The following is a 24,518-nucleotide window of genomic DNA, read 5'->3' as shown; positions in this document are numbered from 1 at the left end:
ATACCAGAGCCTTTGAAAAACAGAGTTGCAACACACTTTGATCTCGCCTCCGTGTGGTCATGTAGTTCATGGAGCGCTCAATAGTTCCAAATAAATCTGTGCTGTCAACTTACTTGAATGGATTTTAGCGGGACAGACAACAGCAACTATATTTGCATAAATTTTGCTAAATATATTAGCACATTGTGTACACAGAATACTACGTTGACTACATTTATAGCAGCATTTTGTGTGGGGAGTAATATGAATATAAGATCTATGAATATAAGATATGTCCATCAACTTGCAAAAATGTATAAACATGCCGTTATTTCACCAAATATATAGCAAATGCGTTTGGGAGACATTGAAATGAACGGGCTTCAGTGCAGTGCTTGGAACTATTGGTCACGCCATGACACAAGTTACCGCCACATTCCATTCTTCCAATGGACGTCTATGCGAGTGTCGTAACTCTGTTTTTCAAAGGTTCTGGTCATATACCACTCAGCCATAATCATAACTACAGTATTTATGCCAATAGGACCCTTAAAGGGATAGTTCGCCCAAAAATAAAAATTTTGTCTTCATTTACTTACTCTCTCATCATTTCAGACCTGTATAAATGTCTTTGTTCTGCTTAATACAAATAAAGATATTTGCAAGAATGTCAGTAACCAAACAGATCTCATCCCCTATTGACTCCCATAGTATTTATTTTTTCTATTATGGCAGTAAATGGGGGATGAGATCTGTTTGGATACAGACATTCTTCCAAATATCTTCTTGCGTTCAGCAGAACAAAGACATTAATACAGGTTTGGAACAATTTGAGGGTGAGTAAATGAAGACAGAATTTTCATTTTTGGGTGAACTATCCCTTTAAGTCGCTACCCTGATAGCACACATACATCTGGCTTACGTCTATTTGACGTCTGCATTTACATCTGCAAGACATCTACAATACATTGTTTGCTCATCTGCAATACGTCTCGGAGATGACTGCTGTCAGACGTCATATAGACCTCTAGAAGATGTCTGTAAGATGTTTATGATTTAGAATGGATGTAAAGCAGCTCTTTCTAAGATGTTTAGCAATTGTTTTTACGCAGCAGATCTCCAGATCTTTAGCAGATGTATTACAGACGTTCAGACGTCTCCGAGACGTATTGCAGATGAGCAAACTACGTATTGCAGATGTAAATGCAGACGTCAAATAGACGTAAACCAGATGAATTGTGCTATCTGGTTAGCGGTCAAGCATTTCTTAATAAACAGCTATTCATTTGCGAACTAATGTGTAGATATTCAATTATCAATCATTAATGTGAGTCAAATTATCATCAAGATTAGCATTTCCATGTCTGATGGTGGAGTTTAGCCTTGCGCTAACAGACATTAGCCTGTTACAGAGACAAGCATAAACATCAATCCCACTCGGTGGCTAAATGTCATGACGTTCCCCGAGGGAACTAGACTTGCCTCGCTGCCACTAGCTTCTCGTCATGGCTTTAATTGGTCAAATTAGCAAGCGCGTCCGCCCTGCATATTCGGAGCTGGACAGCTGAATCACTGTGCACTCGTGATGAAAGCCACACTGACAGACTGAAGTCAGCAGTGTTAGTACGAGATAACAGTTGGACGCTCCGAGCGAGAGGTGCTGCTTGTAGTCGCTGGGTTGTTTACGTGTGTTTGTGCGCTGGACAGATAGCTGAGGTATAAATCTGCACTTGGTTAACTATACAAGGAGCATGAAATGAAGAAGGACAGCTGCTTTAATCTAAACTCAACAGCAATATAATCATAGATGCCGGTGCACAGAGGTTATTCTGCCCGAGCATGATTGACAGCAGATGCCATCACTGTTTGCAAATTCAGATCTGGCTCAGCATTAAAAAAAGGAACAGCAACCTTTGTAGGTCCTGACCCTGAACTTGGTGGTTCTTAAATAGGTCAATAAAACAAGACAATCAAGGTTACGTGCTGTAGTAAGGAGTTTTCCAAGTAATCCCCCCTAGATGTCAAATTATTACCTGTTAGAAACATATTTTACTTCTTTAATTTAACAGATTGAACTAAAAGAAAATGATTAAAAAAAAAGATAATAAGGTGGGCCTTAGCTGGATTGTAAAAAGGAGGCAGACCTTACCAGTTAAAGGCGTAGTACACCCAAAAATGTCATGTTCTGTCATCATTTCCTCACCCTCTTGTCATTTTAAACCTGTATTACCTTCTTTCTTCTGCAGAACACAAAAGAAGGTATTTTGAATAATGTTAGGAACCTAACAGAGGTAGCACCCATTCGCGTCTATTGTGTGGCCATAAAAGCAATGCAAGTCAATGAGTACTACTGTGTTCAGTAACCAACATTCTTCAAAATATCTTCTTTTGTGTTCTGCAGAAGAAAGACAGTCATAAATATGGGTTTGAAATGACAAGTGGGTGAATAAATGACAGAATTTTCATGTTTGCATGAACTATCCCTTTAATGGAGGACAAAGAAATGTGTTAACATTTTCTAACAGCCTGTTTGTGGCGTAAGTGGAAAGAATTGTTAACAAAATATTTAAATATATTAAAATATAAATTATAACAAACTAATTTCCACTGTAGTTCAATAGCCTGACTGTGGGGCTTTGAATAAAGCTCATCAGAATGTGCTTTACAGTGTATGTAATGTCACATGTAAGGAGAGATGCTGGATTGGATTTGTTGACCACAGGAAGATAGTCTGCACTGGGCTATCAATCATGAAGTAATATAAAGCATTGTGCTACAGAGACTAGAGGGGAGGTCACAGTGTCTAATCATTGGATTCAGTTATAAATAATGCATTGGTAATGAATCCTTCCATATACAGGGAACAGGAGTGTGATTTGGTCATAAAGGCTTTGCGTGTGCTTTTAAAGCGGCGTAGCCAGCCATCTTCTGTGTAACTGTGCCAGCTTGATGAATCATAACACTGAGCTTTTGTCAAGCGGTAGATAACGAAAATGCCTGTGTCACCAGCAGAAACCTCAGATGTCCAGCAGATAAGGTCGTGTTTAGGAGTCTGTTTGCGCAAAGTGGCACACATTGCAGATAAGAGCAGAATTGATCACCTAGTGATGAATCTGTGTCCATTTAAACAAATAAAGAGTCTGTTTGGATGTGTAGTGCTTATCTAAGACTGTACTCAAATGGTCTCTGTAGAGCTTAGTTTTAAAACCATTCAGTGTTTCCATTCATACAATGGAAAACTGTGTACATGAGCGAGGTTGCATCGGTCAGATTTGGTCCGAGATGAAATTACTGAGCCGACTGAAAACAGTACTGACAGGCAGGCCGCCATTTGGGCAGTGCAACTGGTGCGACTGCACCAGGCCCCGCCCTCTAGGGGGCCCCGCGGCAAGGGGAAATAAAAAAAATATTAATAATAATAATTAATAACATGTACAAATCTTGAATTGATTTTAGTGCTTTAGTTGTTTTTTGAAGTATGAGTTTATTCTAGATAATTATCTGAGATATGCAAGTCATACTGTTTTTCACGTGTTTAACCCTGATGCTGCTTTGCACAGCGGGCAGAGTATAATGAGTGCATCTAAAACGCAGACTTTGTTTGCTGTATTCAGTTCTCTGATGCAGGATATTTTTACTCGCTATCACAAACAGGTATTGTTGTTTGTGAAAACGGCAAATGCTTGCACGTTGAACGCAGTTCTCCTGCGAAAAGAGAACCCATAAGAGGCAATCGCAAGAAAAGCAAAGCGTGCCAATGAAACACTGCACTTAATATCATATAAGGTACAAGATTTGATATTAAGACAGAAAAAGCTCCAGCCAGATAGGGCCCCTCATCTTCTAACTCGCACTGGTCCCGCCCCGTGCTTGGGACGGCCCTGCTCACAGGAATAATGATATCGCATGGGTTTTTTATTTGTCCTTAAGTACAGACTTCGTTTAATTTCCTGCTGTCTCAAGAGGGTAGTGTAGATGAGCTCAAATTCATTTTCAGAGCACACGTGCTGATTCCTCCTGAAGCTGATAGCTGTGTTCTGCAACCGTGTGATTTTCTTGTGGAAGTCTTGTGGTCAGCTGAGAAAGTTATGACCGCTCTGTCACTGTAACTAATGTAGTCACAGATAGAGCAGTAAGGCTGCCATCTAGTGCTCTGAACATCAACTGAGAATACACTCCATAAGATCGGGAGAGACAGAGATATAGAGCAGACCCAGCCTTGATTTAACCCAGGAAAAAAACTGCTGCAGATATTTTTAATAAAAACACTATTTCGGCCAACATAAGCTGTAAGCCAATCTCTTATCATAAAGTGACCTGATCATGAGAGCTGTGACATTCCCACACTTTTACTTGGAAGTGTGCAAAAATGTGCAAAAGGTTATTTCTGAACAGCAGGTGATAGCGAAGGGAATCAGACCTGAATGCTTGCCCAGTATTGAGTCTCTGATCTATGGGAACTAATGGGATCTACTGGGATAACAGACTATAAAAGAAAATCTCACAAGTCACAAAGGAATGTCTGGTTTGTCATATTTGACCCTAAAATCAAAAGAAAAAATATACAATTTGTTAAATGTGGTATAACACTAATGTCACAATGCAATCTTAATGATCACAAAAATAGGATTTATTTCATTAAGTGAAATAAACTTTCTTTTTTTCTTTTGGCTTTGGGATGAAATAAAAATAGGACAATACTTGACAGTTCCAGATGTGGAAGAAAATGAATGGAGTACTACTGAATGGAGAAATAACTGCTTGGAAGTCATTCAACATTACATAATGTCCTGATTTAAAGGAATAGTTCACTCAAAAACGAAAAGATGACTACCATAGTAGGAAAAATGTCTTTGTTCTGTTGAACAAAAAATAAGATATTTTGAAGAATGTAGGAAAGCAAACCGTTCTGGGCCTACTATGGTATAGTCAATGGTGGCCAAGAACTGTTTGGTTACAAGCATTCTTCCAAATATCTCTGTGTTCATCAGAACAAAGTAATTTACACATTACATTTACATTTAGTCATTTAGCGGACGCTTTGATCCAAAGCGACTTACAAAGAGTTCAGTGAGCAATAAGCGATATGTCATACAGGAGCAATAATAAAATAGGTGCCAATACGAAGTTACTGGTTTCAACAAAAGCTAGACCACTACCTGTTGAGAGAAAGAGAGAGGATTAGTGTTTTTTTTTCATTTGTCTGTCAAGTATTCACAAAAGAGATGGGTTTTAAGTAGTTTTTTGAATGTTGTGAGAGATGTGGTTGACCGGACCGAGTTAGGAAGAGTGTTCCACCAGGAAGGAGTTGTGAAGGAGAATGAGCGGGAAAGTGATTTACTGCCCTGATGAGAAGGCATTACAAGACGCCGCTGGTTTTCTGAACGCAGGGATCTTGATGGGGTGTAGGAGTGTAGGAGAGTGTGAAAGTATGTCGGGGCAGATCCAGTGATAGTCCTGTAGGCAAGCATTAGTGACTTGAATCTGATACGGGCTTCAACCGGTAGCCAGTGGAGAGATATGAAAAAGGGTGTCACATGAGCCCTTTTGGGCTGTTGGAAGATGAGGCATGTTGCTGCGTTCTGAACCAGCTGGAGCGGTTTGATAGCCTTTGCAGGAAGACCAGCAAGGAGAGCATTGCAGTAGTCCAACCTTGAGATTACGAGGGCCTGGACAAGGAGTTGTGCCGCATGCTCAGTGAGAAAGGGTCTAACCTTTCTAATGCTGAATAAGGCATATCGGCATGACCGCGTTGTCCTTGCAATGTGATCATTGAAGGTCATTTATACAGATCTGGAACAACTCGAGGGTGAGTAAATGATGACAGAATTTTTGTTTTTGGGTGAACTGTCCCTTTAAAGACATATCAGCTTTACACATCACATCAATCATTTTCCTGACACACGTGCAACTATCCCAATAACATCAACCGAGCATACTCTTAGTCTCTGAAAACATCACAAACAACTGTACTAAAATACAATCAAGCTCAATAAATCTCAGCTGTGAGCATTCTGTACACATTTGACTATAGATGAAATAAAAATAAAGCCCTCTAAGGCAGGTGCGCACACACAGTGGCAGACAGAAGCCAACACGAGCAGCACGAGTAGCATTCTGCTGCTGCTGTGCTGGCCACTTGAGCGTCAGTAGAGATGAATGCTTGTGTGATTGCACCCTGATGAGGGGTTACAGGCAAACGCTTCCATCTGCTCCGCTCACCATGGATTCACAATGTGCTGTAAATGTTTACCCTGCTGAACACTGAAAAGAGAGTTTGAGTGCATCTAGTCATAGTCACATCCAGGACTGACACAGGGACTATGTGCAAGTGTGTGTGTGTGTGTGTGTGAGACAGGGTGACATGTTAAATATTTGAAATAAGGACATGACTAGCAATACAAAATGAAGCAATATTGTGAATATAGTTACATTTTAATGTGCTTTTTACTAAGCAATCAGGGTTTTTTTTTTCCCATTATAACTTGGCTATGTGAGTGTTAAGATGGTTATTGTTAAAATCATTTGTATTAAACTTCATTAGCAAAATGGGTAAAAATGAGCACAAAATAATGTTGAATCAATAAATTCACACTCTTTTTTTATCACTCTCATTACTTTGTTTTGCGTTTTACATATATCACAAGGTTTTAGTACAATAAAAATACAGCAATAGTGCTATTTATGCCTGTCTAATTATTTATAATTAATACAATGCAAATTAAAGTGATAGTTCACCCAAAAATGAAAATTCTGTCATCATTTACTCACTCTCTTGTCATTTCAAACCTGTATGACTTTCTTCTGCAGAACAAAAAGGAGATATTTTGAAGAATGTTGTTAACTGGCACCCATTGACTTGCATTGGTTTTGTGTCCATACAATAGAAGTGAATGGGTGCCGGCGCTGGTCGGCTACCAACTTTCTTCAAAATATCTTTTTTGTGCTCTGCAAAAGAAGAAAAAGTCATTTTTGGGAGAACTAATAAATATGACTTTAATAAATATTACAGTTTCTTGTGCTCATTTACAATATAAACATCTTTACAATGGCTGTTTAGTTAAAACTAGGGATAGAACAGGGACAGAACACACAGTTTGTAGTATAAAAGTCATTATGTCAATGGAAAGTCCCTATAAAACATGGAAACCCAATGTGTGTGTGTTTGAGAGCAAAACAGAGAGCACAAGTGTTGCAGTGTGAGTTACTTACAGTAGCATGTTCCTCTGAGTGGGTTGCCAAGGTAGCGATTTTCAGAATCACATCTGCAGTACACAAGAGAAAAAAAAAACATTGGCTTACAAATATGTTGCTATAATACTAACACACTGTATCTAGAAACTGGTTTCTAAGCTTCGTCTGAATGTTTCTGCAATGTGTTTTACAATGTTCTGTGCTCATTAAAATAACACAATAATACCACTAATAGGACTAGTTGGTACATGTACATATCAAAGCATGACATTACAAAGACACTATTGCTGCTTTGTCTTAAACGCAAAGTATTACTTGTGTTGCTTGTATTTCAGTGATTTATCCATAAGCTGGAGGTAGTATATATTTTTAGATGATTATAGTAGACGGGTCATTACGTGCCTCTCTCCAGTGAGGCCTGAGGAAGATGATGAGACCACACTTCTACTCGATTCAAACTGACACACCAGACAAAACCTTTTATGTTGCGCTGAAAGCATGCATCAGCTGACTCTCTTAGTCTCAGAGAGAAGCGTGTGAGAGGATTCTAACATCTAATACACCGTTTATTTATGTTTTACTTAGTGCCGTCAATCGATTAAAAAATTAATCGGATTAATCACACATTTTCTGTGATTAATCACGATTAATCACACATAACAATAATATTTTAAAATATACTTTACATTTGAATAATCTCACATTTAATCTTCAAATTGATGTAGAAACAACATATTTCTTTAACAGCGTCATTTTATGAATGAAAGAAAACATTTTGATATTAGTACGGTAACTGATGTCTCTATTAAATTGATTATTTTAACATTAATTATAGCCATTCAACAATATAATTGAGAGCTATCCTGAAATATACAGAAATTGAAGGAAGTTCTCAAACACTTTACAGTCTTTAATGCTAAATTATAAATTAAATGCAGAAGAATTCTCATTAAAGCTACAAAATCACATTGATTTCTTCTTTTATTTTGTTCTTTGATTAACATTAGTGACAGGAGTCACAGCAGCACGTTTAAGAGCGCGGCCCCTTTAAGAGCTGTCTCAGTACGCAGATCTGACCGTCACCGCACTCCCATTTTCACAACACTTTGCATTCACAAGATTTTATTTTACACTTTGAAGTCTTGCTTAAGAAAATGCTAGACAAAACGGGCTTTCTGACATAATCTTGTATGGTTTTATCCATTCAAGCACGAAAGAGAATTTAACACGGATGTGCTGTCTGACAGAGATTCACCGACGCAGCCTTCAGCCCATGACTGTTTACACCAGACTGGACCTCTCGTTGCGTTTTGCCGCGTCCCACAGTTTAGAAGCTGTCTATCTTCATTGAACGCGTCAAAGCAACTGTTTAATATCGCGCTTAAGTGGTTTAAAAGCCTGTACACGATAGGCCTGTAGCGACACGTCGATGACGTCGATGCGTCGACGTCAAAATTACGTCGACGTCATATTTTTGCATCGACGCTTCGCCACACACACGTGGGAGACCAAAACATTGCAGAATGGAGGACGAAACAGCAACCTCCTCACATAATTCCGAACAAAGCCCCAATAAAAGAAAAAATCCTAAAAAAACAGCTCGCCCTAAATCTTCGAAGGTATGGGAATACTTCAAATTTAGTCCCAAACTTGGAACTCTTTGCCAAATGGAGTTGGCATACCACACCAGCACAACGGCAATGTTGGAGCATCTGAAACGGAGGCACCCCATTGTCACTCGTGAAGGAGACAATAACAAGTAAGTACTAACGTTGGCTAAATTAATTTCATGTTTGTGTAGTGTGTTGTGTAGCTTGAGCTCTGCGCACTTCGGTGGTGCTAGCCAACCATCTTAGCTCTCCGTGCAGTTTGCCCGCGCTAGGTAGCTACTGGCGCCTAGACAGCCTTGTTTAGCTAACTTTAGTTATCATCTAATGTTGGCTTGAATGGAAGCTAGCTTACGGCTGCAGAACACAGCTATCTATAGCAGCTGACGTTAGCTAACGTGAACGTTAGCCACTAACCTAGCACGAACAAACTGCACAGAGAGCCAAGATGTGTTGGTTACTTGGTTAGCCTAGCACCACCAAAGTGCACAGCTGCTAGATAGCCACGTTAGCATTCAAATTAACTAATCATAGCATAGCACTGCAATGAGGTTAAGAGTAGATTTAAAATACCCCACTGTCATAGCTGTTCTTCTAATATGCATTGCTTTTGTGTTTTCTAGGACAAAGCAAAGAACCTTGGCGTCCTATCTTGGGAAATAGACTCAATGCACGCCACAGAAGGCAGCCGAACTGAGCAAAAGGATCTTGAGAGTAAGTAATTATTAGCTCACTGTTGCTTGCTTTGAGCATCTTTTAGGATGGAATGGCTGTGCCCATTTTTTTTGTCCTATATTTATTAGCTAGGTTATGAGTGTTTCTTCAGTTAACTTGGCCCTTTTCTTTGTGTCCTTGTTTGGATTGTCTAATAATTAATCTTTTTACACTGTAAGCAACATATGGCTCTATGAAAGGTGCTATGTTAATGTTGTTATTAATAATAATTTTCTTTATCTTACAGGTGATCGTCAAAGACATGAGGCCTTTGTCTCTTGTTGAGGGTGAAGCCTTCATAGACATGATCGAATATGCCTGCCCAGGCTTCAAATGTCCCTCCAGGTGGTGGTTCACAAAGCAGTTGGAGATGGCATATCAACATACTCTTGAAGATCTGAAGAAAGACCTAAAGAAGAGGTCCTCAAAAATCACACTCACCACCGATGCCTGGACAAGTATTGCCACAGAGGCATACCTTGGATTCACCTGCCACTACATCAATGACAACTGGGAGATGGTCTCATTTGTTTTGTGCACAAAGCCCCTTGAGGACCGACACACTGCAGAAAACATCGCTCGCTGGATTGAAGAGGTTGCAGAGAAGTTTGACTTCTTTCTCCGTGATGATGTCCAGGCTATTGTCCACGATAATGCAGCTATTGTGGTGAAAGCTCTTAGAATCCTTGAGGAGAGGCATGGCGTTGCCTCTCTTCGATGTGCTGGCCATACCACCCAGTTGATCGTCAACCATGCTCTGAAAGATCCCCGGATCAACAAGGCACTTGGGGCAGCAAGGAGCCTCGTCGGGTACTTCCATAGCAGCGATGTCGCCACCCTGAAGTTGAAACTCAAACAAGAGCAAATGGGCACAGCTCAACACAAGTTGACCCAGGATGTAGCTGTTAGATGGAATAGTTCTTACGATATGATCACACGCCTCCTTGAGCAGCGGTGGCCTGTAACCGCAACCCTCTCAGACCCAGAGGTCACCAGGGCAGCAAAGCACTACCTGGATATGAAAGCTGACCAGTGGAGCCTCCTGGAGGAGCTACAGCAAGCACTTGAGCCCTTCGCGCAAGCCACCGTCTTCCTGAGTGGAGAGGCATACGTCACAGTCTCTGTCCTGCCTCCGCTGGTGAAAAGCCTACAGAAGTCCATGCAGACAGCCTTTGAGTCTGCTCCCATCGCCACCTTCCAAACAGCAGCCGCAGCAGAGATTGCTTCAAGGTTAGTTTAATTATTCAGCTCTTTAAATCTCTTATAGTGAACTAACTGAGTATTTTAATTAAGCTTTCCCAGTTTGCATCTTTCAATGTTTTCCCATTGGCATTCTATCACGTAGAGCTATTGATTCTACTGTTATCTTTCTCTCTAAGCACCTTGATTTTTTTTTATCTTAAGTGTGCAAATCAAATCCATTATTTTTCAGATGGAAGATTGAGACTACATATGATGAAGACGGGAACAATGTGTGCATCTTCGCCGCGGCCCTTGATCCGAGATTCCGAAAACTCAAGTTCCTGTCCACCGACGACATCCTGAAGGTGAAAATCAAACTTCAGACTCTTGCACTTGAAGCCAGACGAGTGCAAGTGAGGGAAGAGCCTGAAGAAGATGACTCCCCCAGTGGCCAGCCAGATCACTCCAGACAGAAGCCAAACTCTATTCTTGACATGTTGCTTGGCAGAGATGATGATGAGGAGCTGGAAGATGAAGACCCAGGCCAAGACCAGAGCTAAGATGCTGTCAGTAATGAGCTGCTTGTGTACTTTGGGGAGAAACCCATTCCAAAGGACAAAAACCCACTCCAATGGTGGAAGGAAAATGAAACAAAGTTCCCTGCCCTGGCTGTTGTGGCGAAATCCTATCTGGCTGCCCCTGCAACATCCACACCTTCTGAACGTCTGTTCTCAGCAGCAGGGACCATCGTGAGCAAAAAAAGAGCAAGCCTCACCAAAGAGCACGTGGACATGCTCACATTCCTCCACATTAATTCAGAGTAGGTTGTGTAGAAGAGGAGTAAAGAGTGGTGATGGATGAGGGAGGAGAGAAGCGGAGGAAAGTGGACAGTACTATTTTGCACACACTTCATTAGCATGTAAGCTTACAGAATAGCAGTTAAGAGAGTCAGTTTGATTGTGCATCAGGTTTTATGTTGGGACTGTTATATTGTGTTAAACACACTCAGGAATGTCTGTACTGTGCACTGCACAGTGTTTGTTTTTGCACTTCATTTTTTTATCTTTTGTACAGGAGAGATTTATGTTGGGACTGTAAAGCTGAAAACAGGAATTTTATATTGTGTTAAACACTCTCAGGAATGTCTATACTGTGCACTGCACAGTGTTTTTTTTGCACTACAACTTTTGAATTTTCTGAACAGGAGAGTTATGTTGGTACTGTAAAGAGTAAACAGGCTGGCCTTTCATTTTGTATAACAGTAAAATTATTTTATTTATTTTATTTTGTGTAAAGCAGAATATTTTTTGCTGTGCAAAACTTGTTTAATAAAGTATATTATTAAGATTTTTTTGGTATTTATTTGAGATACATTATGTATCATCGATAAATTTTATTAATCGAGCAGCAGAAAATAATCGTTAGATTAATCGCCCAACCAGTCGTTAGATTAGTCGACTAATCGATAAAATAATCGCCAGATTAATCGTTTAATAAATAATCGTTTACCCCCAGCCCTAGTACACGAATAAGAGCGTGATTACATGTAACGCTAGACAAAAAATGTCAAAACTAACGGATGCTGCGTTAATTGCGTTAAATATTTTTCACGCGTTAATTTGAAAAAATTAATCGCATGCGTTAACGCGTTAAAGTTGACAGCCCTAGTTTTACTATGTGTATGGTCAACAGAGGCCAGACTGCATCTGTTTACCTTAATGAAGGCTAACAAAACATCTTGCAAACAACACTGTGGCACATCATGTTTTTTGCCTTATGAGAACATAATGTAATATCTAAACTAATTGGAATTAGGGGTGTAAATCAGACAGTTCATCACGATACGATGCATTTGCAATATCGATTTTCTCCGCCAACGATGCAATATTTGCCAATACCTCGAAAATCTTTGTGATGCGATTCGATCCAATATTTTGATATTACTTGCCTAGTTTACACATTTTTAATAACTAATGAATGCATATATAAGATGAACGTTTAATTAAACTCTTTGAAAACTGCGCACACTCTGTCCCAAATGGGACATTTACAACAATAAACTACAGTGTTTCTGCTAGGACTTTAAGGAACTGTGGGTCTTGATGACGTCATGGGCTAATTAACATATTCAAGATGAACTTCAGACCCATTTTGCTTCTAAGTTACTCTCTAAACAATTTTTAATATGGCATATTGCCCAGTTAAGCCGTTCTCGTGTACATATTTTATGTTTCATATTTATTACAGCCATTATTATTTATTACAACCAGTAACAGTGTCACATTTTTAAACGCTGTTTTTTGTAGTCGTTCGCAGTACAGTAAAATGAATGTGATACTTCTCCAGAGATACTCTTATTATAGGGAGATGGAAAACTAGCATCTGGACTCCTTTCCTGCGTTCCACTGAAGCCAGGGCGTTAGTATTAGCCGTTACGCTTTTTTGGCTAAAGGTTGTAGGCATTAAGTTACATCTAGTGGCTTTGGCCTCTCCCTTCGCAGAGTAGTAAGTTAGACGGCTTTTATTGCAAGGATTTCTAGTTAAACAAACATTCATGGGAATTTTGCAGATTTTGCACATTTGATATGTGTAAATCAAATCACTTTTCATTATTTACTCACCCTCGTGTCATTTTAAACCTGTATGACTTTCTTTCTTCTTAAAGGGACCATTTCATGAAAACGAGACTTTTTCCATGTTTTTGTGCTAAAATCGGGTCTCTGGTGCATCTGCCAACTCAGAAAATGTGAAAAATGAAATGACAACCCAGTAACTTTGTTTATGTGAGCCTATCTCTGCAAGCGTGGGAGAAAACGAGCGGTTCAGATTTCGACGTAGGCAGCAGTTCTTATTGTAATATTTCCGCCCGTGTTGAACGTGTCCACCCATGGCGCTGGCGCCATTTTTGTTTTCACGTGTGAAGTTCCAACACCATGGCAAAAGTAAGCAAAGCATGCTAACTGTTCTGTTGTTGGCAGCATAGACCAACACAGAACACTGTTTCCAGCCTCACAGGAGACAAGAGAGCAATGGATTTATTTTGTTTTCAATGGAAATGGAAAACGCAGAAAATTGAACCCGGTCCGAATTTTTTTATGACGTACGAAAATATCGGAGGCAGTGTGTAAATGTGATTGACAACAACGTGAGTTCGTATTTATTTTTTAAGGTGGGGAAATTTCGGATGCAAATTTCGGACTCAATGTGCAATGGGCTTTAGAAAGCAATGTGAGTGGCTTGTAAACACGCGACGGGATTGACCTGTGTAGCATTACTTTCACTTAGAGAAAACGCGATGCGTTTGTCTTGAGTACCTTCACTTGTAGAAAACTGTGTGTCCCGCCACTCTACCGTTTTGTTTTTTCGCCCTTGAAACCCCGTGACACAATCGTTGGTCTCACTCCTGAAAGCGGTCGTGACCGGACCAACAGGGTTTTTACAATACTGCTGCCACAGCCATAAACATGCAGACGTCTTTAGCCGGTGTGGCGTGACTTACACTGATTTTTTGAGCGTTCCACCAAGTCCATTGTGGGTTTTTTTGTTGGTGTTTCAGTTAAAAATAGTCCACCTTTTCAAAAATGTTTGGAGACCACTGCATTCTGTTCCACTCCATTATGCTCCATTAGACTCTCTTACGTAAGAGATGTGTCACATGAAGTTCACGAGAACCTGAAACCAGCCAAATTACACAGAGCTTTTTTTAAAATGACCAATCCTTGAGCAAGACAAGATTTTGAAAAGATGTAGATGTAGACTGTAAGAGACAGCTGTACCAACTCTGACCAACACGGTGGCATGTCTGGTTCAGTTTAAAATGGTCATTACTTTGTTTATTATTCGCCTCATGCTACATAGTCATTTGAGTAGATTCAAAGCTCAATAAATACACAGACGGATGGATTAACCACAGGACAAACACGCTTGATAAATCATCAAATTGTCCTGTGAAGTGGACAAGGGTTTGACAGGGTTGAGGGCCTGCGACAGAAAGAAAGAAAGAAAGAAAGAAAGAAAGAAAGAAAGAAAGAAAGAAAGAAAGAAACTTACACATTAGGACTATCACACACACTGTGCCTTGCTTAACAAAACATTTCATTATGTTTAGGATAAATCTGACTCTCAACATACACACCTTGCTTAAAGTCACTATGAAACGGAAGTTGCGACTGACTTCTTTTCCGTATCGTGACGTACATCCGAGTGAAACGGCTTCTGAAATTAGAAAAACGTAGGACGGGGCTTTATTTTGCCTTTCCCTTTTTGATTGGTTTGGGCCTGGAGGGGAGGGCTAAAAATGTCTGGCCATTGGACAGTGAGTATAGCCCTACCTCTTTTTTGTTGCTTATGTCATGTGGTGAAGAGTTGTTGTTGAGAGGGGGAGAGGAGCTTACTGTTTTTGATTAAAGATTACGACTACGAGAGCAAATGAATTTTGAAAAAATAATGGTGTGCATGGATAAATAATTTATAATAATCACTGCAACACTGTGTAAAACACTTTTTCTTGTTTGATTTCATGGTGACTTTAACAAAACATCTCATTATGTTTAGGATAAATCTGACTATCAACTTCTGCTTATATTTTTAACTTCTGTGTCTATGCTTATTTGCATTGCACCACACAACGCACTATACTTTCAAGTCTGTTTCCCTCTTGTGTACTCCTTACAAACGATAAACGTCTCCTGAATCTTAATCGTTGATGCTCATGTGGAGTGGCGTCAGTCAGGAAAAAGCCACCGCACTGTATCCACACAATATGAGGCAAAGGGAGAGATGAGTCAGGAACTGAAAGAGCAAAGACAGGCAGAAAATGAAAACAGCAGGTGTCTGTCAGTGGGACCGTCCTCTGGTCATCATTCTAGTGCTGCTGCTCGAAGTTTGAAAGGAAAGATATGGAGGAACAGGTGAGGAACAGGTGAGGTGCAGGAGTGAGCCGACCGTCTTCTCTCATTCCTTGCAGCCAAACAGAGAAGCAGTTAGGGGATATCACTCTGACTAATAAACAGAGTGTGTGTGGCGTCTGCTCGCGGGAGACTGAATTAGCGGATAAATCCACAGAGAGTCACATTTCACACCGATACAGCCGTGTGTTCTAGATCTGTCTCACAAAAGCACACACATTTGTTGCTCAAAGGGTTTAAGCGCTCTCGCTTGGGAACTCCTCAGGAGGGACTGTCTGATTAAATAGCCTGGACGAAAACCAGGCTACGCGCTACACAGTTGAATAAAACATGTATTAAAGCTGTGTAATTTCTATCACGCTGTCGCTTCTTTGCTGAAGGAGATCATGTATGAAACACGCTGTGTAGAGCAGTTTGTCTATTTAGGACTACTGTAGAAACAACATGGAGCGATTCTCATGTAAAGTTAGATACACACCAAACTGACGCGACAAACTACCGCAGACGAAAAGCAGACTGTGAGGTCGACTGACGTCGACTGTGTATGGGTCAAAAATTGCCCTGACACATCAAGCCGATGGCCAAGTGGCACGTTCGTTCTGCGCCTGCGTGAGAGGAATAACTTTCCGTATCAGCAGGTGGCAGTAGGGTTGCACGGTGTACCGGTGCTACGCTAGCATCGCGATGCTAATGCTTCAAAATACCTGCGATACTGCTCTATTTTTCATATGAACACTAACATCTCACTTTTTGATGTGTTTCTCTCCTACATGAATCCGTTTTTTGAACGACTCGGGCGAGATAATGATTCAGTGAGTCAATCATCAAGTTACTTGCTTCGTTATTGAATAAATCAGCCGCGACTAAGTAAAAAATTGCCGCCACCGATTATGCCATATTAGTTTCACATTTAAAGCAATCTTAACATTTCCCTTTATAAACATTGCTGTATAAATTACATTTCTCGCACATTTGCATTAGTTCCCACGTAAAAAGTTTACTTTAGTAAAATTGATTTTTAGTCTTACCATAATAAATATTACCATAGTAAAGTATACTTCAGTATTTGATACAACTTATCCGTAGTGTACAGCATAATACAGTTCACTAGTAAATACAAAGTGCTTCATTTAAATCTGTGTATTTGATTTATTTTGTAGATTTCAATTATGAACATGATACAGCACCGCGATACGACTTGGTACCGTAATACTTCGGCTGGTATAGTATCGTAAGATGTTTTTATGTAACGTGACAACCCTAGGTGGCAGTAGTTGGTAAGGAAACCAGTCAAAATGGAAACCGGAAGAGTTCGTTTCAGCTGGGGCGCAAAACATAAACGAAGCGGTGTTTGCTTACCAGATTCACACAAATCTCGCTCACCACAGACGTATTTGTGATATATCCGCATGCTGAAGGAACTTAGTCCAATCATATCCGAGTCAAAATACAAACTACCGGGATTGTATCTCTGTAGGGGAATGTAATGTAATTACACTACCTTTCTGGAAAACAGGTAGGCAAGCTAAAGTTTATTTTTTTGTTTTAACATTACAGCACCACCTCAATCCAGACTGCCTTTATTTTAGCTATAAAAGTTCACGTCGTATTGGTATGACAGATGCAGCCAATCAAAATGATCAGACTCCCAGAGGAGCTCCCAAAAAAAGGGAGGCGGGGACAGACTTTAGCCAACGTTGCAGAACACACCAGAAAAAACTAAGCCAGGCGAAGCTCAAAGCCTATCCGACGGCCGACCGTCGACTCGGTGTGTACCCAAGGGGACCTGCGGTGTATGTAGATACAAATAGCTCATTCTAAGGTAATAAAAACATAACGCTTCATTATGTAAGGTCTTTAGACACTTCTGAAGACATGGTTATGTATATTATATTGCATTTCTGTCAATACAGATCCTCCAAAAGTTCCAGTACACATGGACCTTTAAAACATCGAAAAACTGCTTCAGCTCTAGTTCCAATAAACATTTTTAGAAAAATACATGTTAGGTGCAGGCCTCCACACTAACTTCTTTTACTAGGAGCACTGTAGCCCCTGACTGAATTTTTTAGGAGCACAAGCTAAAAATTTAGGGGCACAATGCAATTTTTCTATTATTTTCCCCAAAATAACTGTATTACTGATACTGACAAATAAGTTGCTTGATGATCGCAGATTTGGTTCTGCTTATTTAAAAAGAGTCTACAGAGAAGCTTTGTTAACGATTGGTGCTAAATAGAGAGACTGTAATCTGAATTCATTTGAACCTAAAGAAATTGTGTTTGTCAAAAAGTATATATTTAATTGTTAACAGTGTTACCCATTAGAGGAAAATGAAAGGTCTCGTGTTATTACGTTCTTACGATGATTTTATTGTGTATTAAGGGCACTTGACTTTTCCTCATGTTCACACAACACAAGTAAATATAACGTCAACTTAACAAGAGCCTTCGCCTGTCATTCGTTCTTGCCGTGAACGGATTTGAAATGATTCAGCGCTGTCTCAAGTAATCCACAGATAAATGACGTTTCCTGAACTCCTCCGCGGTTAGTTTCGTTTTTAACGTCTCATATATCAAATCTTTCGTCCTCGGGGTCAAGAAATCCGTCACAGCCAACAGCGACTCACAGTAATGCGCTCACGTTGTGTGTGTGTTGTGTGTAAACTTGTCAATGATGACATGGATAGTGCGTGTCCACGACAGCAGGAAACATCAGTGATGCGTTTAATAATAATCCTTTCCACTCCTCTCTTTGTAAATGAAGCAGCAGCTGTCTATTGAAATGCTTTCCCTCAGAGACATGTGTTGCAAATTACTCTTTACAAAGATAAAGATAAACAAGCCACTCAAGTGACATCCGGGAAAAAAAACTAATAATGATAATAATCTTGTTGTCTTTTTCACCACATGCCAGCAATTTTATTCTGACCTTAAGATTTTTCTGAATATGCATTATCATGCTGTATATATTATATTGTACATTAATGCACTTCAATAAACTTCCAACCAATTTGGCGTTTGGCCACACCAGTTTATCTAACGGTTGTGTATGTCACCGCACAGCACTCATAAAATAATGTTCTCTTATTATTAAAGGTCAGGGAGTATAGAGAAAGATCAACCTTAATGACAAGTCTTAAGATTATGGCTTAATAAACATTAGTGTAGTAAGTAGGCAGTAACCAATTCATAAATGAATAATAAGTAGAAAAACAATTGAATGTCTTAAAGGCTACAATTTATTGTGATATGTTAATATGAAGGGGTTGTAATGCTATGAATAATGAAAACTGTATGGTGCATTTATTTGGCTAGTAAATATCATTGAACTTCTCAGAGGCTAACTGAACATCACTTGCTCTGTTCCATAGGAAGGCAATTTTTAGGACAGATATTTTTAAAACTAGGAATCATTATTATGCTGCCTCCTAAGACACATCAAGTTATAAGGTTCCATCATGTATATACAGTATTTCGCATTATACACAACAGGTTAAGACATTTGCTCACTTACTCATATTTTTCCACATTTTAGAAAAACAGTAAGCTTGTCAAAACTGGAATAACACAAAGGAAACTATGAACATAAAAATAAATCTTCACTATATAAAAAATAACACTTTTGCCTAGACTTTCTAGATCAAAACATTTGAAAGATAATAACAACTCTCTACTGGCTTCTAAACGTACACATCTTCTTCTCTCTCTCTCTCTCCTGCCGTGCTTTGCTCATTAAAAGAAACTGACTACAACAGGCCATGAGCCACCTGCCAGCTCTCTCTCCTTCTCCTATCAGTATATCTTTCTTCATCCGTCCTTCTCTCGTTTATTTTCTCGCACACAAACACACACAATCTCCCTCTGACTCTCTGCCATCCTGATGCTTTCAAAAACACGGATACAGAGCAACACAGACAAAAGACCCTGAATCAGACCTTGCTGCACATTCAGAAGTCTTCTCTTTGTTTCTCATTCACTCTATTTATAACGCCGGTTGAACTCTTTGCCCTGCTGAGTTGATTGCTTACAAAACAAAACTGAAAACATTTCTAAGCAGCGACTCCATAGATGCTCAGGGAAAAGATGATCACTAGGACCCATAGAGGATAAGAGATTGCTAGTTCACCCAAAAATGAAAATTCTGTCATCATTTACTCACCCTCAGATTGTTCCAAACCTGTATACATTTCTTTGTTCTAAACATAAAGGAAGATATTTGGAAGAATGTCAGAAACCAAACAGATCTCATCTCCCATTCACTCCCGTACCATTTATTTTCCCTACTATGGGAGTGAATGGGAGATGAGATCTGTTTGGTTACTGACATTTTGCGAATATCTTTCCTAGTGTTTAGCAAAACATATGGGGTTTTACTAAACACCCCATAGTACTCTTCCTAGTACTCTGATAAAATTAGTCAAGATACCAAAGTCAGAAATCAAATGTCAGATGCAAACATTTCTATGAAATTCTTACAAGATCAAATTGTCTATGCTATTATCTATGCTATTCACACTCGATTCATAGCTCTAAACTCACAGGATAATTCAACAACTGTCACATGTATGTCTATGAGCTCTTTTCCACCATCGCGCCGAATCGATCTCATTGCTTAATCGTTCCACTTCGTGCCCATCCTGGTTTGCTTGTTTCCCCATAAGAATTTTAGTAAAACCATCTGAGATTTTTTTTTATTTTTACAACACATAACGGAGAACTACAATAAGTCTGGAGTTACAGCTAATGGGCAAAAACATGTGGATATTGGCATTAAAGGCAAGCTGGTTCCCTCTGCTGTGATAAATCTTTTACTCTTCTTTGAAGGCTTTCCACAAGATGTTGGAACACGGCTGTTGGTATTTTCTTTCAGTCAGATATAAGTGGAACTGTGAGGTCAGGTACTGATGTTGGACGATGAAGCCTGGCTTGCAGATGGCATTATAAATCATCCCAGAGGTGTTACATGTGGTTCAAGTGTGGACTTTCATGCTATGCACAACAAACTCAGTAAATCAATTCTTTTGGACCTCTTTTTGTGCACATGGGTATTATCATGCAAAAACAGTAAAGGAACACCTCGCACTACACTGTAAAAAAAATCCCGTAAAAAAACAGATAAAGTAATGGCAGAAAATTACCAGTACATTTTCCTTTATTTTACGGACATTTCCATTAATGCTAAAATGCAAATGAATGCAGTGCAAAATGTAAAATACAGGTAAAACAACTGTAAAAATGAACACAGAAAATTCCTTCATATTAATACAGTATATTGTGCCCTATTTTTATGGCTTTTTTTTTTTAGAGTGTATAAGAAAAGAGACTGCATGATTAATTTCTGAGAAAAAGGTGTGCTAAATGGTCTGCTAAATGACTAAATGTAAAATGTAAATGGTTCTGTTTTAATACATTTTAGCGGCTTCTAGCGATGAGGCTGTGAATTGCAACCAACAGCTCACTCCATCCCTCCCTTTCAAAGCACTACAGTGGCTGACACGGAGCTAATATGTTGTCATGTTTTCACTTCTTTGCTAAAAGAGATAACGTATTTATAAAACGCGCTCTGTAGAGAAGATTGTGCGTTTGGGCTACTGTAGAAACAACATGGTGAATTCCACGCAAGGGGACCCGAGGTTTATGTAGATAGAAATAGCTCATTCTAAGGTAATAAAAACACCTCTGAACACACAGTTACATATATTGTATTGTATTGCATTTCTGTCAAATGATCCTCCTTAATCCTACACATTGTATCTTTAAACACCAGCTACTTTGCACAGTTGTGTGATTGAACTCCAGCAGGCATCAACATGAAGACCAAAGCAAAACAAAAAAAGAATGCCCAGAACACACACCCATTTACAGCTGTTGGGCTTGTTTTTCTATTTCACAGAATACACACACAGACCTGCCAACCTTTGAATATTTTTTTGAGTACCATCAGCCGAAGAGACAGAACACAGGTTTTTAACATATAACATATTGGTTGTGAAAAATGCATCAGTCACATTTTTGAAAATAACTTTTCTTATTGAACACATGTATTTAAATTTAGGAAACATTTGTGTATATTGTGTGTGTAAATAATCTTCAGTGAGATACCCTTGATGTATATCAATCACATTTACTTGCAGTGGCACTTGCTCTTGACTGCTTTGTTTCATAGGTCGCTGATTTGGCCTTTCTGAGCAGAGCATCAGTTAAGTTTTCCATGTGGCCGTTAGTCCCCATTCCAGCCACGCACACGCACACGCACAAACACCTCTTGGTAACTTTCTATGCTGCACACACACACTTACATTTTTTGCCAGCCTGCCATAATCTACTTTACTTATTTATTCACGTTTATAATTATTAATCTCAAAAGTTTGCATATGACGTTTTATTTTATTGACAATTATCGAGAGCTCGATTTTGCAGAGCGCATTCAATCCGCTCCGCTGTCAGGCGGATTCGCTTTACTGAAAGAGAACGGCGCCGGCACGCCATTTTTATGTGACCAAAACTTGATGCTCTTTCGCAGATATAAGTGCACGTTATTGAGTGTGAGAATCCACCAGCGCAATCGGCGCCTATGGTACTTGGTAAAATCACGGTAACTTTTCGTGAGCGCTCATTTATAAATCAGAAATAATGTTAGCGCATCTTGCGGGCAAGTGCACGTTATCAAATGAGCCCGCGAGATCATCGACTGCATAGGATTAAGTTAATTCAATATTTCAACTTTCCACATCCACCCGATCCTTTTACCTTAGAGCTCAAAAGACGTCTTGACTCTTCGTTTAAAACAATGCGTCAGAATGTGTGGGTGGAAGGGGATCACGCGGGATTTTGTGGTTCTGCCGATTTGCTGACTCTTGTTATTGATTGATAGGCCATAGGACGTGTCAATCATCGCAGCTTTCCATTTGGGGGAAGAACTCAGTGCTATGATTAGACATATTCTTCTTTTTTCTGTTGCTTGTTTTGAGTACTGCACGCAGCAGATGCGTTATCAGGTTTTTGCGTAGTTTAGAGTGACAAATCGTACCAGCCTACTTTGAGGTCAAAATGCGTACCGGCTACGCAAAATGAGTACAGGTTGGCAGGTCTGCACACACCTTAAGTAAACTGGATAAACATACAAATCCAGAAATGAAGCTGTCAATACCCCCCCAAAAAAACAGGCTCATACACATTTCATAAACACACAGACAGAAGGGACAGAAACGTATAGTCAATTATCTCCACCACTAGACCCTAGACATCCATCTGTCCATCAAAAACTTGATGTTTTTATTACTATTACACACACAATGTGCATTATTATTACAAAGTAATTCATATTGAGATAATGAAACCATATGGAGATATCGTCACATGATTGTTGCTGTCATAAAAAAATCTGCTGTATGCTCAAAGCCATGTGACTCAACACTCGAACACACATTCTGCCATCGCTCAGGTTGTGTGAGTCACTGTCTTTAATCACTTCTGCAGTTCCTATGGTGATGTGAAAGTCTGTGAGAGCGGCAGCCACTTCACTCACATAAACTACATAACTTAGCATGGCCTTGTAAACTAACGGTACTGTTAAGCGTGTTGACAAAATGTTTATATGCTCTCCTACTTGTAAGTCGCTTTGGATAAAAGCCAAATGAATAAATGTAAATTTAACTTAGTTGGTGACTATACAACAACAGATGGAATGTAAAGAGAATCTGGTATACAGATTACTGAATTTGTCTTTATAACGGTTTGGAATGTACTGCTACTATATTATAAAATCCATCCGTGCAATTCCAGCATGTGTTTGAAGATATTTAGCTTGCGTCTCATCTAACTTTGGACCCATGGGTCAATTGAGTGATATTTAATAAACGATTGAGATTGTGTTGGAAACTTAAGAAATATGCTTAAGTCCTGGGGAACTCATTACTGCATAATACATTATCAGTGCCAATAGCAGTGGTGCAGACTGTTATAAATACATCCACACAGCACTCTGTCTTTATGCTTTGGTGCGTGCACACACAGGCGGCGGCCCCAATAGTGCCATTTAAACCGATGATAACCTCCCTTTGCCACTGAGAACAGAGGCCTGCTGACACAGCACAGCAGAGGTTGGCATTAAAATTAATGTCGGGGGATTAGAAGAGCACTTTAGAAGGAAATTTGTAACCGAGAACTTAAAAGAGGATTCAATTTGTGAATTAAATGTGGCGTGATGCTAATGAGAGATGAGGCAGTCCAGAACTTTTTTGATTGACGGGTCTACGGGAGGATGGTGATGATGGGTAATGCATTCATACTCACAGCTGGCACTGATCTCCTTTGACCCCTTTAGTGGTACAGTAACATTTCCCTGAGCTGGAGTGGCAGACGTTCGCATGGTTGTTACATCTGCAAGCTGGAAAGGAGATATAAGTGACATTAGTTAAAGTTAGGGAAGAATTTACAGAGACATGTTCGTCCAAAAATGAGAATTTGACATAACCCGCTTTCTACAGCAAACACAAAAGATGAATATCCTGGTTTTTGAAACGAAAGTTAATAAGGCTTAAGCCGTCAATCTACAATTACAAAAGTTTTGTAAAAGTAGGTCATTACGGCACAATTTTGGATATAGTTATCATTCACTTTTATTATATGGAATAAGTCTTATAAGCAGGAGTTTAATAAAAATATGGCTTAGAAACAACATAAAGACATAGTATTTTTTCTTTTCTTTTCATAGTATTTTTTTCTATCTCTGATGAACATATGTACAGTAAATATAAAAATATAACATGTACATGTATAGAAGTATGAAGATATAAAGTAGAATATAGATGTATGTGTGCTTATCTATAAATATTTACAATCATATAATGTCTGATGTACATCTGAAAGGAAGTCATGTTTACTTGAGTAAACATAAATAAAAGAACAACATGAGGGTGAGTAAATCAACA

General features: G+C 39.3%; 1 protein-coding gene across 1 annotated transcript in view; it reads right to left on the bottom strand.

Annotated features, from left to right (window-relative positions):
* Positions 1-24,518, bottom strand: part of atrnl1a (attractin-like 1a) — a 245,483-nt gene that overhangs the window by 111,502 nt on the left and 109,463 nt on the right. The window contains 2 exon segments of the mRNA XM_057341818.1: positions 7,192-7,244; positions 23,881-23,974. Coding sequence (XP_057197801.1) covers positions 7,192-7,244; positions 23,881-23,974 — 147 coding nt within the window.

This window comes from Triplophysa rosa, linkage group LG9, assembly GCF_024868665.1.
Source record: "Triplophysa rosa linkage group LG9, Trosa_1v2, whole genome shotgun sequence".
NCBI classification, from domain to species: Eukaryota; Metazoa; Chordata; class Actinopteri; order Cypriniformes; family Nemacheilidae; genus Triplophysa; species Triplophysa rosa.
The sequence above is the reverse complement of the archived record's forward strand: the minus strand, read 5'-3'. Positions and strand labels throughout refer to the sequence as shown.